The sequence below is a fragment of the Arachis hypogaea genome, chromosome 4 (genome assembly GCF_003086295.3).
Source record: "Arachis hypogaea cultivar Tifrunner chromosome 4, arahy.Tifrunner.gnm2.J5K5, whole genome shotgun sequence".
Taxonomy (NCBI): domain Eukaryota; kingdom Viridiplantae; phylum Streptophyta; class Magnoliopsida; order Fabales; family Fabaceae; genus Arachis; species Arachis hypogaea.
In genome coordinates, this window is record NC_092039.1 from 113941318 (window position 1) to 113961673 (window position 20356).

Sequence of the window (20356 nt, forward strand, 5' to 3'; positions counted from 1 at the left end):
ATACTAGCCTAAGCTCATATTATTAATTAAAGTAATACTAGTACATTTTTTAAATATTTGTTTCAAACCATCAGAGGTATCAGCGCTACTTTTCTCTCTCTTTTAGTGGTTTCTAAACTTTTGTTCTTCTACTCTTCTCATTCTAATTTTCTTTCCATACTAAAATAAGACATATGAAGAAAAACCATTAAAGACAAGTGAACAGCAAAATATTAATCATTGAATGCACAACAAAAATTTAAAGAGGTATATTTCAATTTTTTTAAGTTAATAACAATGTCAAGTATTATTTATATTATTTATTTAAAATAATTAATTTATTTTTTTTATAATGGACAGTGTTCAAAGATTGAAGTGAGGGCAAAACTCAATAGAATTATTTTTGGGTGAGACTTGGAACAAAAAAATAATCAGGTAAATCAATAACTTTATTTTTGATTATTATATATTTGTGTTTCTAAAATTATTTGTTATTGCTCAATAGATTTAATATTTTTTTTAAAGAAAATAATATATATGCAATTATTTTTATTTTTTATTTGTTAGATAGTTCAAGTTAAGTTAAAAATGTCAAAGATGAAAATAATTCACTCATTTTTCAAGAGAAAAGAGAGAATATATGATGAACAAAATTCAGTTTCAGATTCTTTGAGTAATGTTCAAAATATTATTGAACAACCTGTGACACAACTTGTTGAACAAGATTAAAAAATATCAAAATCTTAAAGTATGTAGTCGAACATTAACTTTTATATAATATAATTACTTTTTTGATATATATGCTACAAATCATATTTTATTAATTTTTTATTATATTTTATATTTAATTAGCACCCCTCTTATGAAATTTCTGTTCCGCCACTGTTTTCATATATATTGATTCAAGGAAAATTAATTTTAGCACAGAGAAAAATTTTCCAAAATAAAAAACGTATCTTTCCCCCTTTTTAGTAAATGAATAGACAAATACATAACCATCCTAATGTTATTATATAAAAAATGATTGTACAATTCCCATGTTTTTTTCAAAATAATTTTTAAACTTGAGAAAACTTAAACCAGCAGCAAATTAAAGAAGTCAATAGAGCTAAAAGAGAAGTCAACTGTGATGAATGAAAAACAGAATTTACTGACAATATAATTTGGTTGCCGCGGTCTTCGGTAAGCTCTCTCCTTTCTATTTTCAATTGAATTGATCCAAAACAACTTCGTAGAGATCACCAACCACTCTACCAGGAAAATTCATACAAACGCGCACACGAAATTCTAAATAATTTTCCGAAAGAAATTTCCGATATAATTTCCAATAAAACTACACTCAATTTACCTAACTGTGACACTTTCTATATAGTCTTCCATAAATAATCAAATTGTAAATTATCATCTAAAACACCAACATTATTCTATACGTCAGGCAACAACTCTACGCGAAATCAAACAGCGTTTTTCACTTTTTTTTTTTTTAGTTAAATTTCCCTTCATAATAACCATTCTTATATAAACCACACTCTACTCCTGCCCTTTCATCTCAAACACACTTTCATAATCACATATATCAAAGTACTATACTCTATATAGTAGTGTTTGAATTTGATTATTTTTAGAACAAGTAAAAGTTTACTCATAAGTTATAAGCCTTTTGATTTTATATATGGAATCTATTAGGCCAAGCACACTAGAGATTATGGTTATATCCGGCGAGAATCTATGCATGAATCAGAATCCAGTGAAGGAAGCTTATGTTGTGATTCGAGCTGAGTCCCTCAAATGTTGCACGACAAAGATGGTGAAATACGGTGGCGAAAACACTTCGAGCTTGCTCTCGTGGAATGAGAAATTCTTGATGGACATACCCCTGCATGCAAGGTCCATAACCTTTGAGGTGCAATGCAAGAACTCAAACGGCGCCGTTAGAAGCGTTGGCGTGGCAAGGATAGCCATTTCCCATTTTCTTGGAGAGAAGAATAATGTTAATGGTAATAAGGGAATTTATGAATGCACCATGCAGAAGATGATGAGTTATAGGTTGAGGGATTGGGATGGACGGCGAAATGGGGTTATCAATTTCTCGGTGAGGGTGGCAAAGCTGCCGGAGGAGGATCCTTTATTGGAAGCAACAGCGGTGGTGCCGGAGCCGGCGAAGGGAATGCCAGTGAGGAGTTGTGGATTTGAGGGAAGGGTTTTGGGGTTTAAGGTGGATGAGAGTAATAATTCAAATGGGGTAGCTGTTGGCATTCCACTTTGGTGGAGTTACCCTAACAATATTTAATTTTAAAGTTGTTTTTTAGTTATTTTCTTAATTCTTTTGTGACGGAGAGGAAGTTAATAATTATTATTACAAAAATGTTATTTATATACTAAAATTAATTATTAAATTCTGTCTTTAATTTATTTTAATGTGTATTTTATATTTTAAAATATATTTTATCTATCAACCATAAAAAAATATTCTATCTTAATAGCTAATTTTAGTGTACATCTAATATGTTTGTTATTATTATATAATGTTTGTTGATTTTGAGTTTGTTACCCACATAAATAATACTGTTTAATTTACTTTAATCAACTTAGATTGGTCGAGTGATCAGTTCACTCATCTACTAATTAAGTGTCGAAAATTCGAATCCTACCTTATGCATGCAGCAATTTATTGGCCAATAACAAACTCTTAATTATGAAACTCATATCTGTGTCAAATTAGTTCTTAATCTATCATATTCAAAAAAAAAAAATCCCGCAAATATAGCATTAGAGCAATACATATTAGGATTTGGTTCTGGTTTTATGGTTTTAAGTGCGAGGGAAAATTATATGTATTCAAGCTAGTTAATTATTGTATTTATATTCATACAAGAACTTTTTATTGTTTATAATTTAAAATTATTGACAAGAGTTTAATTTTAACTTTTTTTAAGAATAATCATTCATGGCCAATATTTATTGGTGAAAGGAATTAGATCTATTAATATTTAGAGAAAGTATAGGGAGACAATGAGTTTAATAGTATTAGTAGAATTATTAGATAATTAGAGGTTAGTAACATTTTAATTTCATTTTTATATGTGTGTATTCTTTACTTTTTTTTAATCAAAATATTCTATCATAATTTATTATTTAAGGCAACTGAATATGAGCGAAAGGGGCTTGATTGATGAAGAAACTTAAGATGCTATGAGCCTCTAACCTTTTTATCCGAAAATATTGATATCATCTTTGATGCGTGTACCTAAAAGGCTAAAAACTTGAATACTATGTGTGACTGTGTGAGTGTGTATGAGAAGCTTGATTATCACAAAAATTTTATCAATGACATGTTTTTCTTGAAGATGATATCATAGAAGGCAGTGAAATTATTGGATGAACAAAGATATACTTGGAAAATTTATCTACTTATTCAATAAACAAAGATATTCTAATTTCTAAACGAGTTGGTATGTTTTTTTGACGAGTTAAATAAATTAAATAGTAGCTTGACGGCTTGAGCTGATAAATTAAATAAATTAATTTGTATTAAAAATAAATAAAACAAATAATTTTTAGACATTTATATTTTATAAAAGATATCTTTTACGGTATCTAAATTTCACTCGTAAAATTTGAACATTAAAAATGGACCTCACCTTATTCTATTTCTACTTTTAGGTAAATTAGACACAACTTTCATAAATACTGAATAATTCCGATCCCCTTTATAAAAGTCAAGCAAATTTCTTTTCAATGAAAACTTTCACCAATTGCTACCACAAGAGTAAATTTGGGTCCAATGGAAGAACCATATGAGAGCATATAAAATTATAAAATGAAAAGATACTAATACATTTAATTCAAAATCTTCAGATATTATATTTATGAGTTTCTTAATTTTTATAACTCTTCATTTCTTATTTTTTTTCAATGTCGAACTATCTCTAAATTATTGGACTGTATAATTGTATCATGTCAATCTTACAAAAATCACTAATTATTCTCATTTGTCATATGACTTGTATCGGTCGTTTTTATTAATAGAAATGACCATTATTCACAATTGATACTTTTATCCTGTTTTAAAATTTTTTGAGATTGTAGTTAACAAAAATTTAATTATTTTTGTCCACAAATTAATTATTCAAGAATATTTTGATGGTTAACTCTTAATTTGCTTTACCACTCCAATGAAGTGCACCTTAAATTCCTTTCTTAATAGATAGCAGCAAATGGTACTTACTAAATGAAAAGTGCAAATATTGAAATATAACATGGAAGTTCTAATTACATTGAAGTTTGAGAAGACATAAATTTAACAAACTAATTTACAGGCCCATCATCAATACAACCTTGGAAAATAATCAATGACAAAATAGTAGCAGGTGTCAATGACAACTTGAATGAAATAAAACCAAATCCGTCGCCAATAAGGACTTATATAGAAAACCGCCACCATCATCAACACCACCATTGTCCAAGACACTGCCATGCTAATATAGAAAACATACATGTCCATGAAACCATTGTCTCTGTCTCCCTCCACACCTGGTGAATGTAAAGTTGGTTGTCCACTATGATCAGCACAAGGATTTCTCAAAGGTGGTCCACAAAGATAAGGATTGCCTTCATAACTGCTCTCATCAAAGGTTATGAATTGTCCATTCCTATCCGGAGTTACACCTGAAAGGTTGTTGTATGCCACACTGAACACTTCTAAGGAGGTTAAGTCTGTGAACTGTGAAGGAATATTGCCACTCAATTTGTTGAAAGAAAGATCCAAACTCTCTATGTCTTTCAATTTGGAAAGTGTAGATGGGATATGTCCTGTTAAGTCATTGTAAGACAAGTTTATTGCTCTGATCCCTGTCATGTTTCCAAGTTCCGCCGGAATGTTCCCTTCGAATTTGTTGTTCGACAAGTCCACGCCACTCATATAAGCAAAGATTGTCCCTTGGTAATTGTATGTTCTGCTTTTCGTCGTGAAGTTTACTCGACGGAGCACAATCGATGGCGGATATATGACTTGATCCAATACATTAGGCCACTTTAGCAGGAAAAAATTTGGACTATCAAAACTTATATTTCCAAGACATTTAGGTATTGGACCAGAAAGACTATTATGAGAGAAATCTATAATTGATAACACACTAGTAACATTGCACAATTCATTGGGTATATTTCCTACAAGTTTGTTACCTTTCAAGATAAGAATATTTAGAACACCGATGATGCTTATGATGTCTTCAATGGTTCCAGATATTTCATTATTGCTAAGATCCAATATTACCACATCATTGTTATCACCGAACATTCTTCTTGGCAAAGTGGTTAATCTATTGTCACTCAGAAAGATTACTGACAAAACAGAATGCTTGAAAGATGGAACCGGCCCAGAGAAGTTGTTTCCTGAGAGATCTAAAGCATATAGTTCCCGTCCAAATTCATTTGGAATGTTTCCTTCAAGATGATTATTGTACATAGAAACTTCATTCAACATTGAGGAATTAAAAGCTAGCCTTGGAAGCTTTCCAACAAAGTTGTTATTGCTTAGATCCACATAGGAAAGTAGTGGTGTATCAGAGAATAAAGAACTTGGAATTTCACCAGAAAAGAAGTTTCTATCCAAACACAAGTATGCCAAGTTTTTGAGAGCTAACAAAAGAGTAACCTTTCCAGTGAATTTGTTCTTTGATAGCTTCAACAATCTAATAAAAGAACTTGTTGGTATATTTGATGGAATTTCACCTGACAAATCATTATCAGATAGATCCAAGCAAACCAGAGACTTCATTAGAACAAACTCATAAGGAAGTGAACCACTGATTGCATTCCCTGACATGTTCAGAATATTTAACTTTGGGAAGATTGAACTGATATTGTTACCTAGGATCTGACCTGATATCACATTTTCAGACACATCAATTCTCTGAATATTAGGAGTAACATGTGATGGAAACTTCACATGACCTGTGAAGAAATTGTTCCCTAAAGAAAAGTCAATCATTTTCGAGTTGTTTACCAACAACCAGTTTGGGAATTCCCCTGTCAATTTCCATCCAGTAATATCAACAATGGTTAATTCAGTTTGGCTTAAAAGAAAGTTAGGAAAAGGAATGATGCTTCTCTGGGTTGTTGCTGGCAAAATGAGTTCTTGTAATTGGAACCTTGGGACCCAAGTTTGAGAAGCAGGGTGTGGTTCAGGTACTATGTTACTACCATTGCCATAAACAAATTTTAGGTAAGAATGATTGGCAAAGAATGAAAAGGATGCTGGGATTTGAAATAGGTTCCCTGTGAAATCAAGATATTCAAGTGATGTAAGGCTTGCAAGGTTGGAAGCTGGATTCCCACTGAATTGATTGCCTGCAGAAAAATCTAACTTCTGAAGTGATGTCATGTTCACAAAAGATGAGGGAAGTGGTCCTTCAAACTCATTATAACTTATATTTAACTCCTGCAGTTCCTTCAGATTAGACCAATCTGAAACATGAAATTATTTGGAGGGAAAATATTATAAACAGAGTCTTGTAGTTCTCGATAAATTTTTATTATTCTAAAAAAATTTGGAAATCACTTTGCTAAATAATTTGGTTCTCTCATCGTTTTCAATCAAATTTTTTATAATGCATGTTGGACAAATAATAAGTTCATAATAATTTTTTAAACATCAATATGCTTGTTTAATCAGATATTATATACTTTAAAGTTTAGAAATTCTATAATGCTTAAAATTGTATCTTTACCTGCTTCTGGTAGGAAGCCTTGTATATCAGAGTTTACAGATAAAGTTTTTAGAGAAGTCAAGGTTCCAATGCTTTTGAAAAACTCATTTTGCAGATTGAAACCGGCGTCCAAGACCAAGTGCTCTAGGTTCCTTAGCTCAGCAAAATCTATATATATGGAAAAGAGTAATATAATAGTAGATAATAATTTGATCATGGTAAGATCCTATATCTTTAATATAATAACTAATTAATGATAGCATTAAACTTCAACAAGTAGCTAACGTATACTTGCCTCCAGCTGTAACATTTTTGTCGAAGTTGCTCTCACTAATTTCAAGCATTGTAAGAGATGGGAAAGCTTTTAATGAACGTAAGACATTTGCATCTACGTTCTTGGGATTGAAATAAAGGGTCTTCAAGCTGCTTGAAAATTTTGTGCCTGAAAAGACATCATGATGATGGTATAGACAAAACATTACCATGTGAGTAAAATGACTAAAATTCTTTTTGGTTCTTAACCATTTATTCGATGAATAATGTCTATTCAATTAATTATAAAAAGTTAAAAACACAATTCAGCCCCAACTATTTTTTCATTTGTTCAATTCAGGAATCGTTAACAACAGGTCATATACTGACGGTCAAATAATATGTTTACGTGAGTTTGTCTGGACATGTTACGTGACAGTGGTTATATGACCTGTTGTATTTTTATAATTGATAAAGAACACATTGTCCATTAAATAAATAATTAGGGACAGAAAAAGATTTTTACTCTAACAATTTTGATTAAAGGAATGCTAAGGGGCAGCAACTTTTGTGATTTGTAGCCATTAAGTAGCCATCAATGATGGTTTTAATAGTGTGAGATTGGTGTGAGATTTCATCCAATGACTCACTTTTCTTTGCTGGTTACATGCTGGCCAGAATTTAACAAAGTTGCTGACCCCCTAGACTTTTCCTTTTGATTATTCCTTTCGGTGCATACAAACCTTGGGGTGATATGGTGGGAAAACTTATGTTCAAACCGAGAGCAGATAATACATCAAGGAACTCTAAGGAGTGTAACTGTGACAAACCTACAAATAATTCAGTATAAAAAGAAGTTACCTATTAAAAGGAAAAAGAAAATGAAAAATAGAAAAAAGAAGATATAAATGACGTCATTATTATTATTATTACTAGTATATGATATGGATGTTAGTTCGCAGCCTCGCAAAGTTAATGACTTGAGAGATGATAGAATACTGAGAGCGGAGAATATCTCTTCTGTCTCATTGAAATGGTTGAAACCTAAGTCAAGTACCTCCAGATTGGTGAACTTGGAAGCTAAATCTGAAAAATAAATAGACAAAGGAAAAGTATTTAGAACCAAGAGGTTACCAGCCAAAAACTAAACAAAACTACATTAATTTATATTAATAATTAATTTTAAATTTTTTAAATTCAAAATTTAAAATTCATTAACTAAACCTAATTGAAACCTATAAAAACCTTCCTCTTTTCTCTCACATTAACCTACCCACCTCTAACAATCACACATACAGACCTCTCTCTCTCACCGTCAAGCCCTCTCAGCCTCCCTACCACAACCCACTCCTCGATGACTTCCGCTTCTATTTTGTAGCAGTGAACATAACATTCCGAAACACAGCAGGGCCAAGCAAGCACCAAGCAGTTGCCCTTAGAAGCGAAGCCGACTTATCAGCCTTCTACATGTGCAGCTTCTAGGGCTACCAAGACACATTCTACGCCCATTCAATGCGTCAATTCTATAGCGACTGCCATATTTATGCCACCGTTGATTTTATTTTCGGTAACGTCACCGTAGTCTTCCAAAATTGCAACATCTTCCCCCGCTTCCCTATGACCGGCCAATTTAACTCAATTACCGCACAAGGCAGAACCGATCCCAACCAAAATACCGGAATCTCCATACACAACGCAACGATTCGACCCGCTGAAGATTTGGCCCCTCGTGTTGGTGTTGTGAAAACGTATCTTGGTAGGCCGTGGAAGCAATACTCGAGGACGGTTTTATCGAAAAATATAAAAAAAAACATTCATTTAATATGAAAAAAAACATCCTAATACTTAAGAAAAGAAATATTCAATTATATTTTAACAAAAATAATTAACTATCTATAAAATTTTTAAAGAAATAGACACATTCACATTTATAATACAAAAAAATTCGAAAAATATATAAAAGAACATCCATTTAGTATGAAAAAGAAACATTTTGATACTTAACAGAAGAAACATCCATATATATTAACTCGTATAAATTTTGGATTCACCAAAAATATTTTAGCTGGTTTTTGGATAATACCCTTTTGATTCCCTAGCATTGCTCATAGACAAATTATACATATTGTTTTTCTAATATTAATTGACAAACACATTGAATTGAAGTCCCTTCTTTATATTATTTCCACAAAGGGGTCTTCTAATTTGAGATTATGCAAAATTGCTCTCCACCACCTGTCCAAAATAATAAACTACCTAGCTAGTACGTATTATCTATTTTAAACTTTAAATCACTTATGTTTTTCATTTTTTCTTTTTTATTTTTATTACAACCATGAATAAAAATTTACACTAAAAAATGTGAAACTATATGCACCAAAATGCCTATTAACCAATCATCCACTAATAATATTAAAAAAATTTAAGTGATTGAATAAATTGTTTTGTTAACTTTTTACTAAATCTTTTAGTACTTTCTTCTACTCATTTTCTTTAACATTTTTAAATAGACACCCACTAATTTTAGTTTAAGAAATTGTCGGCCACTCATCTCTCCGCTTTTTAATTTTTATATGGAGGCGTTGATGGAGTAGGACAGAGATATGTGGTACATATATGCTTTACCAGGATGTGATGTCAGCTTGAGGGAAATCGGACGGTGCGACTGGGAGAAGGGAGATCGGACGGTCTGATTTGCTGGGACCACTCGGACGGTCCGAATTGGAAGTTCACAGTCACATGTCGCGCAGGCCAAGCTCCCCAGAATAGTGCCCCTCAACCCAACATACCCCTTGTTGCCTCCACTTCCTCTGTCCGAAATCACTTTCAAGATCTCCCTAACTCTCAGCCATTCCATTCACTCTTCTTCTTCTTCTTCCTTCGGTTGTTCTTCATAATGCATGCAAAAAAAATTAAACAATGCCAAAGAAACACAAAACTAAAGATGTTGATCGTCCTGAATTTCATATTATAAATTATCTGTGCCATTCTGATTAGGTAAATTTATTTTCTTAAACATTTTCAAATTTTAGAATTATAATTATTTTTGTTAAGAATTTTTTTTTAGTATTGTTGTTAGAAATTGAAGTTAGGCATGTATATATATGACAGAAATATTATTATTGTTAGAAATTTAGAAATATATGTTTAAACCATAGTTAGAGTTATATGTTTAGATGTTGTTAGTAAGAGAATATTTTAAAAATTTTTTGTAATAGTTTTAGAAATTCTAATTAATTAATTAACTTTCATGATTAATCTTAGAAATTATAATTTTAGGAATTATGATAATTTTTTGTTATTATGTTTAGATGTTGTTAGTCAGAGAATATTTTAGAATTTTTTATAATAGTTTTAAAATGTTTAATTAATTAATTAACTTTTATGATTAATTTTAGAAATCATAAGTTTAGGAGTTATGATAATTTTTTGTTATATGGTTAGATGTTGTTAGTTAGAGAATATTTTAAAAATTTTTTGTAATAGTTTTAGAAATTCTAATTAATTAATTAACTTTTATGATTAATTTTAGAAATTATAATTGTAGGAATTACGATCATTTTGTTATATGGTTAGATGTTGTTAGTTAGAGAATATTTTAAAAAATTTTTGTAATAGTTTTAAAAATTTTAATTAATTAATTAACTTTTATGATTAATTTTAGAAATTATAATTTTAGGAATTATGATAATTTTTTGTTATTAAGTTTAGATGTTGTTAGTTAGAGAATATTTTAGAAATTTTTGTAATAGTTGTTTTAATTTAGAAATTCTAATTAATTAATTAACTTTCATGATTAATTTTAGAAATTATAATTTTAGGAATTATGATAATTTTTTGTAGAAATTATAATTTTTTAGGAATTCTAATTAATAATCAGGTGTTGTAAAGTATAATATATTTGTTTTTCAGTATTAATTATATGTTTTTGTTAGCTTGTTAATTGACATGAATATATACGTTATTGTAGTTGAGGTTTTAGTAATAAAGTTTAACATTATTAGTGAAATAAGAACTGGATTTATCTATTAGTTGTTATTATTAATAGTTAGTTAGAAACGGTAGTTAGTGGTATAGGAATTAGTTAATTGTCAAGTAAATTAATTGGATTTAGTAAAATTATTTGTATTAATTCTATTTATTCATACTTGGTAATTACTATATTGTATAATTAATAGGAAATTTAGTATCAGGTCATTATAATTAGTTACTCTAATTCGAAAATAACAGCTTCTCTGAAAACTGAATTTCATCCCGACTACAAATTTACTATCTGCGACTATAAGAATTTCTACTACGACGACAATCATATAAAAAATATTTAATACAAAAATATTTAATAACTGAAATTAAAAGTAAATCAATGTTCATTACATCTACATTAATATAAACAAATTTTTCATCATGTTATCATCTCACTTTTAACATAATAAAAACATAAACACATAAATAAATATGGATTAATGCATACTAATTAATATTTAACTAAATCAATAACTCACTAGAAATATTATTATCTTAATTTTAACTACATAAAGACAAACAATTGTTAATTGAGCATAGTTTCATATGTCACTTAGCTATTTAGTACATTGATCAATATAGATTATTACCAAAAGTTTAATCCTTCGTATAAATATATGTATTTACATACCAGCACTCATATATTTCGAGTGCATTTGCGACGTCTGCCACATTTGAAGCCATCGCCCCGTCACCTTGATCTTCGTCTCCGTCTGGAGCAACAACTTCGTAATTGCTTTCAAACTCTTCCTCACTGCCACTATTGTAATCTTTCCGTTCAATATTTTGGTCGGCTTCAGATTGTTCGAATTCAACGTACAACTCGATGACCGATATCTGAGCGCGAGTTTCAATATACATTGAAAACATCTCTGGCATACGCGCTTCGTCGGTTACATACTTGGTTTGAAATTGCACGAATCCACCAAATACCAGTATGGGATATCTGTATAACATACATGATATTTTTCTTGACATCTCATAATCTATCTTCTCACAAATCACACCCTTTAGCTCTTCAAATGAGATTGTGAATGGAATAACAATATCTAACGGATTTTCGCAACTAAATCTCACTCCTTCCAATGTTTCTAATAAAATTTGATAAAAATAATATACTCTAAGCAGAACTCTATCATCCATTCTCACACTCTCATATTTATGAACTACACTATCACATTCTTTATGTTCATATGAAATAAGAGAGATGCAGGAGTTGGGGGAAGAAGAAGAAACAGAACCGAAGAAGGAGATCTAAGAAGTTTCATTCGAGTTCCACACACACACATATATATATATATACAAATCAGACCCACCAATTAGTAGTAGGCAAATTAAATAAAATATTCATCAAACAACTCGGACCGTCCGAGTTCAATTTCACCAAAAAAAAAAACATACTAATCGGATGGTCCGATTAGCTCCGGCCAAATTCAAATTCTCCCTCCAATCAACTCGGACCGTCCGATTGGTGGTTAACGATTTTCCTAGCAAAGAAATCGGACGGTCCGATTTCTTCCTGTCCCACACCTGTGCCTAACACCTGTGTACCCCATAACCAAGCACAACTCACACACTGGTGGCATATCGAAAAAAATGAGCCTCATCTCTCTTCTTTTTTTCTTATCTCTATTATGGTGGGTTTCTACCTTTTTAGTTAGGAGACCACTTCGATAAAAACACTAAAAATGTCTTTTTTAAAGAGTTTACATGTGTCATGATATTATTGGACATCTTTATTAAATCAGTTAATAATTTATTTTTTAATAAAACATAACAAAATCGATTTATTATAGCAATAATAATAAACTCAATTGTCCGCATTATAATTATTAGATCCGATTTGATCCGATCAATTTACACAATCTAAATCGAATCATGTTTAAATTTTTTGATAAAAAGATAAATATATCCCTGAATTTTGTTTAAAAAAAACAAAAAAAAGATCATGATCCAATTGGTTACGTAAATTGGTCGGTTCAACCGTATCTGATAACAATTGAGTTTATTGTTATAAAAAAAATCAGTTTATTCTAATTTGTTAAAAAATTCAAAAATAATCGGTTCATTAATACGTCCAATAATAATGCGACACATAAATGTCTTTACAAAAAGACGTTTTACGCATCTTTTTGGGAGCATCCTCCTTTTAATTATGCAGTTGTTTATTATTTTGGCAATCTAACTCATAATTACAATAAGATTTTATGAAACGTAATAAATATATAGAATGTTATAGTTTTAAAAAAATTCAATTTCTAAATTCAATTTGTAAATGAAAATTTATTTTATACATTAATTGTATGAATAATTAACTTATTATATAGTATATAACACATCACAAAAATAAAAATCCATCTAATCTCGAGAGTGTCTCGTATTTGACAAAATATTTTGTAAGATGAAATTAATATTTACGAGTGGTGATGTGTTTTTTTAAATTAGTATATATTTATTTATTATTGTTAATTTTTATAATATAAATTTTATTAAAAAGATATAATTAAATATAAAAAAAGTATCAAAGAAGAGTATTAAAAAATTATAACTAAAAGAGTACTAAATTTTAGGATTTTTTTTGAAATAAATAAAAAAATATTATTTTCTGAAAAAAATTATTCCAACTTTAAATACGACGATACATTTGTTTTTTTTTTGTTTTTTTTTTGTAGTTTTAAGCAACTCCCGCTGAACTTCATAATTTATTGAAGTTCGACGCACTCTCAATGAATTTCTCCCTGAGTTCGCCGCACCATATATAAACCCGTGAGACCTTTATTTTGTTGATTTCAGATTTTCTCTCTCTCAAATTTCCTTTCTTCCATAGTCATTTGTCGTTCTTTTACTATCTTCTCTGTTAGATTTTCTATCTTCCGACACCTGTAAAATTTTTTGTCTGCTCTATCGAAGTTCTAGGTTAGTATGCGCTTCTTTTGTAATTTAGATGTAAATTAATTAAATATGTAGTTAGATTGGAATATGTATGAGTAGTTAGTTTGATTAAATTATCAGTGAATTGATAATTAGTATGTTTACATAGTTAGTTGTAATACATGTTAATTAGTAAATTTATAAACTGATTAAGATGTAAAATAGACAATTAGTTTAAATATGTTTGATAAAAATTTAATTAATGTGAAAGTAACTAAATTCAGTTTATTTTATTTTATTCGAGTGTAGTGATGGAGCAGTAGTTGTTGGGGTACGAGCATACTTTGTATAGACTGGATCAGGCTGAACACATAGCAGACAGACTTAATCGAGTGGTATATTTTTATCACTCTTATTTATTATATTGTAATGAAAGGTAAATTTATAATTTTATTTGTTGACCTTATTTTTTTGAACTTTTTATTTTGTTCGGTAGGCACCTCGGATCTTACACACGAGATGAAATTCTATGAGACACTCGCCTGAGCAGATTAGGCCATATCTCAGACAAGCTGGATTTGAGTATGTGGCGTACATGGTGGATTTCGAGTATGATTGGCCATTGGCGTCGGCGTTGATTGAGAGATGGAGACCTGAGTCCCATACGTTTCATTTGCCATGTGGGAAGATTACTATCACCTTGCAGGATGTGGCATACCAATTGGGACTCAGGATCGATGGTGATCCTATTAGTAGATGCATCGGTGGGTGGGAGCAGCACCATGATGGTCGGTCCATTGAGGACATCTGCCAACAGCTACTGGGTGTTGTTCCGAGCCCAGAGGATAGACAGTCACAGACCAAGTGGACTGTCAAACTTAACTGGTTTCAGAACACCGTTTGCGGAGATCTGGAGGAGGATGCGATCGAGGACCGCCTGTTGCGCTACACTAGAGGATATATCATGCAGGTAATCGGGGGTATCCTATTTTCAGACGCATCTGACTCTCGAGTATACATCAGGTGGGTGCCGTTGGTAGGGGATCTTGACAGATGTGCCAGGTTATTGTGGGGCTCGGGTGTGTTGGTGCTTCGTATTTCTTAATTATTGTGGATGATTATTCACGAGTGGTTTGGATATATTTGTTGAAAGAAAAGGCTGAGGTATCAATCACATTGAAAATTTTTTTTCACTTTGGTTGAACGCCAATATAACAAATATGTTAAAATGGTGCGATCTGATAATGGAACGGAATTCATGTATTTAAAACAATACTTCCTAAACAAGGCATTGTTCACTAATCGTCATGTGTTAATACACCACAACAAAATGGACGAGTGGAGCACAAATATCGATATATTCTCAATATTACTAGATCATTACGTTTTCAAGGCAATCTTCCTATCCAGTTTTGGGGAGAATGTGTCTTAACTACTGGCTATTTAATTAATCTTATGCCATCCTCAGTACTGAAGGGCAAGACTCCGTATGAGATTTTCCATGAAACAATTCCAAGTTATGAGCACTTGCGGGTTTTTGGCTCTTTATGTTATGCTCAAAATCAGAATAGACAACGGGACAAATTTACCAGCCGTAGTCGAAAATGTGTGTTTGTTGGGTATCCTTTTGGGCAAAAAGGTTGGAAACTATTTGTCTTGGAAAAAGAAGTTTTCTTTGTTTCTCGTGACGTTCATTTTGTTGAAGATGTGTTTTCCTTTAAAGCGGATCAGGTTTTAGAACCAAGGATTGAAGATATGGACCTCCTGTGACGGAAACAATTGTTGAAGAAGATACATACAACAAGACCAGTACTCCACACTTGAATGACTGTGCTGGAGACTCCCTTATTGAAGAACCTATTGACCAACAAGAGAGACATGAGCTCAATGAAGAGATTGAAGAGTACATCGCTGACGATACATCGAAACCAAGTGTAGTAGACACAACACCGATTTCTGATCTACCATTAGTCACGATGGACATTCCACTTGGTCGGGGTCACCGCATAAAGACACCTTCAGTCAGGCTGCGCGATTTTGTCTCTGCTGCTATGATACCAATAGACCCTACCGACCAACCTCTCTCTCCATCAAAATCCTCAGGTGCATAGTAGCTAGAATCTCGATTTAACTCTTAAAATCTTCCGATATTACGATTTTAAATGAGTTTATCGATTTTACGAAATTTGTACTAAGTCTGACGATTTTACGATTTAAATCTTGTTAAGATTTTACGTTTTACGTTTTTTATTTACTTTTTCGATTTCACGTAAAATCTCGATTTTCTCTACCTTGCTCAGGTGTGTCCTATCCTATACAAAATTTTGTGAATTATAATTCCTTTTCTAAACAACACTACAGTTTTCTTGCCTCTCTCCAGACAAAACAGGAGCTTTTATTTTTCTCTCAAGCAGTTAGAGATGAGCATTGACACGAAGCGATGTCCCAAGAAATTCGTGCACTTCAACTCAATGACACTTGAAAGCTCACAACCCTTCCTCCAGGAAAGAAAGCACATGGGTGTAAGTAGGTTTATAAAATTAAATACAACTCTAATGGGACAATAGAGAGGTTCAAAGCAAGACTGGTAATTTTGAGAAATAATTAAGTGAAGGCTTAGATTACAATGAAACATTTTCTCCAGTAGTAAAAATGGTAACAATTCACACAATACTCGCAGTGGCAGCAACCCATGATTGGAAAATCTACCAAATGGATGTCTACAATGCATTTCTTCGTGGAGAACTTGATGAGGACGTTTACATGAAGCTTCTCCCTGGTTTTTAAGTGTCTCAACAAGGACTAGTTTGTAAACTTCAGAAATCTCTCTATGGACTGCGACAAGCTCCACGATGCTGGTTTGGAAAACTTTCATCTACTCTCTTTCAATATGGTCTCAAGCAATCCCCAATGGACCATTCCTTATTTAGCCTTCGCCACAATAGCATGCAATTGGTAGTTTTGCTATATGTTGATGACCTTGTAATTGCAGGAAATGATGGTGCTGCAATTCAATGTTTCAAAGAGTATTTACACACATGTTTTCACATGAAAGATTTAGGCCGGCTGAAATACTTCTTGGGAGTCCAGATCTCCAACTAGAATCTTTCTGTACCAAAGAAAATATGCTTCGGACATAATCACCAAAACAAGACTTCTAGGTGCTAAGCCTATAGCAACACCGTCCGAAGAGAATCATCGACTGGGGTCAGCTACAGGTTCTCTTTTATCCGATCCTAGCATATATCATCGACTTGTTGGAAGACTGATTTATTTGTATTTTACTCGGACCTGATCTGGCTTACAGTGTTCACATGTTGTCCCAGTTCATGCGGCTGAATATCGTTCAATAGCTCAGACAATAAAAGAATTGAAGTGGATTAAAGATATACTCTCCTCTCTATACGTGCCTCATCATGCCCACAAAGCACATTGAAGTATATTGTCATCTTGTTCGGGATGAGATCGTACACCAACACCTCCTTCCATCTTATGTTCCCACTTAAACTCAGTTGGCCGACTATTTTATTAAAGCTCTTGGTGGCAAAAAGTTTGAGGCAATATTGGTCAAGTTGGGCATTAAAGACTTGCATGCTCCAACTTGAGGGGAGTATTAATGGATAATTTAGATAGACATAGAAATATTATTTTTCTATAATTTAAGTATAAATACGGTATTCCAAGAGTACTCTCATATATATCTTTACTAGGATAAAAAATTATGCATTCTAATCTGTTAGGATCGTAAATTATACTTTTAAGATACGAAATATTTGATATAGTTTCATATAAAAAATTGTATATATATGTGTTCATGACTAATAGAAAAACAGGTAATATAATATTTCTATGTATATCTAAGTTATCCATTAATATCTATTAATTTAATGATTGGTTTGGTTTTTAGAATTTTGGTTTTTTCTTCTTTTAATTTTTTTTAAATTGCACTTTGGGGACCAAAATGATAAATTAGTAATTTACTTTGAATAATTATTGCAAACACAAATAAGTTAAGAATGAAAATAGTACGTACCTGAAAAGTTAAATTTATTGTCTAACCCATTTCCAGCCAAATTGAGAGTTCTCAAAGAGGTAAGTTTCTTCATAGATGGAAGAATCTCATTAGGTAAGTATGGTAAGGATAGGTAAAGATGCTCCAGATTCCTCAACTTGGAAGAAATCTTTTTCCAACTAGCTGATAGTAAAGAATAATATGACTAAAGTAAATAATGTGTGCAAAGTAAACAACTGCAAAACTAATTGGAACTCTGGCCTAATGTTTAATTTCATTCTATTAATTGAAACAAAATATGAATAGATACTATTGAGTGTGTATATTCAAGTAATTTTGTGTATGGATAGGTTTCACCTTGGAATGATTTGCCAGTCAAGGTAGCCTTAGTAGCAACATTTAAGCGTAGAGACTTGAGAGATGAGATAGCGCTAAAACAATGCTCAATTTTACAGGCAGCATTATTGGATTCAAAGTCAAGCTCAAGGACTTCTAAATTTCTTAACTTCCTTCTTTGTATTCCTGCCAAATGAAAATTAATTAGGATAATGACGACTAAAATTTAAAAACTATCTATTTCATTTTTTATTGTAAAGACTCTTCCTTAAATTATGATGTGCCAAGATATATCAAGTCAACGTTAACCTACCGTATCATCAGTATTTCATAGAGTCAAATAATAAAAACAAAAATACCAAATCAAAATTAAAAAAAAATTGTAAAGACCATAAAAAAAGTGTATTTTATTACAAAAATAAAAAATTTACTCAAACTAATTAAAATATTATTAGTATTTTTAAAATTAAAAAAAATAGAAAACAAGAAATACGGAAATATAAACTAAGTATAGACTATACACTCTAAAAGTTGATACCAACTATGCATAGATAAGTTGAGACTAGCAATAATAATAATAATAATCGGTGGAAATTCAGGTACAGCTAATCTCACGTGAAATTGATAACTGAGAGCCGTTAATTTGACTGATTTGACTAAATTTTTATCTAACGACTTTCAGCTATCAATTTCTTTCACCACAATAATAATAATATAGAATAATATTATAGGGAGTTACCAAAATATTCTCTAATAAGATGAATGCAAATTGAATATATACCTGCATCTTCAACACAACAATCGATTCCATCAATGTAGAGTGCTTTCAGATCTTCGAAAACAAGAAAATCCGAGAAATTGAAGTGACTGGGTTGATCATAAATATAATTTTGATCAAGAAGAGTGAGTGTAGCGACTCGGCCAGTAATGGCGTTACACCGAACCCCTTTCCATTGACAGCAATCAGTGCCGTCCACCCAATTAATGTATGGCTCCCATTTTTGCAAACGCGATAGATCTGGATACGCGTATGGTTCCATGTCGCTGAAACGGCCTTTCATATATAAAAGAACATCTTTTTCTTGCTTCAAGCACCCTTCGCTCAGACTGCTTTCAATTATTAGAACCCAGAAGAAAAACACAGAAGCAAACCATGTTGTTGGTGTACCCATTCAGTTTCAGAGTATCACTAAACAAGCAACTAGTGTATGTTGAACTCAATGGCCAAAATGTCACTTCCGGATTTAAATAAAGATTATTTGGAGTGGTACTAAAATTTATAAGTAGAGTAGAAAGTATAGGGAGCCAATGGCCTAAGAGGTTTAGAAAGTATTAGAGATATGACCATTAGTGTTACATTATCCTGTCAGTTTTTGGGATAAATGGTTTCATAACATGGTATTAGAGTTCTAGATCTAGACAAGAGTTCGAACTTTGGTGAACCCCAAAATTAGCTTTTTATAACATAAGATGTTTATTATCCCTGGTATCGTAATATCCTAAGTAGTCTCCAAATTTTTATTTTATTAAATAAATTAATTCTCAAATTAAATTATTTATTTATATGAAAAAATTGATCATTAGAATTTTAAAAAATTTTAGAGATCAATATGTCTTTAATTAAATAAATGAAAATGACTAATTTTTCTAATTTTTTTTTATCAAAATTCAACGTGAATATCTATATATCTAACAAAATAAAAGATTGAAAATTGATTAGTGTTCATACCCTGGCCCAATGACAAAGGCCCAGGTCCAAATAAAAGGCCTAGTCCAAAGGATTAAGCCTAGCTAAGCACCGACCTTCACATAAGAAGTCGGTAACAACTACGACCTACTCTAAAGAAGTCGGACATGAGATTAGCTGGCAGATAAACACTCATTCAAATGAGTAACCGCCCCTAAAATCTCTCTAACCGCTTCATAAAGCCATATCTTAACCTCCCTAAGATAATGGGACGGTTAACACCCTAAAGATATGGCACTACTCCAACGGTGGTTATTGGCTCACCACTATAAATACACTGACACCCCTCAGGTATCTCTAAGCCCAATACTCTCTAGACCTGCTAACACCCTTGCTAACTTAGGCATCGGAGTGTCTTTGCAGGTACCACCCCCCATTCACTCACGAATACAAGTCGGGAGGAGGCTCCAGCGTGCAAACCAGCTC

General features: G+C 31.7%; 2 protein-coding genes across 3 annotated transcripts; one reads left to right on the forward strand and one right to left on the reverse strand.

Moving 5' to 3' along the window:
• The first annotated feature begins 1422 nt into the window (after positions 1-1422).
• Positions 1423-2391, forward strand: LOC112794413 (BON1-associated protein 2). The gene has a single exon (XM_025836449.3). The coding sequence runs from the start codon at positions 1652-1654 to the stop codon at positions 2267-2269; it is 618 nt and encodes a 205-aa protein (XP_025692234.1). The 5' UTR covers positions 1423-1651; the 3' UTR covers positions 2270-2391.
• A 1812-nt stretch (positions 2392-4203) lies between these two features.
• Positions 4204-19432, reverse strand: LOC112797366 (cuscuta receptor 1-like). 2 transcript variants are annotated; one of them, XM_072235998.1, is made up of 9 exons: positions 18965-19402; positions 18205-18369; positions 17869-18030; positions 9567-9830; positions 7875-8027; positions 7685-7771; positions 6985-7131; positions 6711-6857; positions 4204-6447 (listed from the first exon to the last, which is right to left on the reverse strand). In XM_072235998.1, the coding sequence occupies exons 4-9, from the start codon at positions 9796-9798 to the stop codon at positions 4307-4309; spliced, it is 2907 nt and encodes a 968-aa protein (XP_072092099.1). In that variant the 5' UTR covers positions 9799-9830; positions 17869-18030; positions 18205-18369; positions 18965-19402; the 3' UTR covers positions 4204-4306. The 2 variants fall into 2 exon arrangements, with proteins under 2 accessions (XP_072092099.1, XP_025696053.2); XM_025840268.3 differs by lacking the exon at positions 9567-9830 and having other exon boundaries at positions 18965-19432.
• Between the last annotated feature and the right edge of the window lie 924 nt (positions 19433-20356).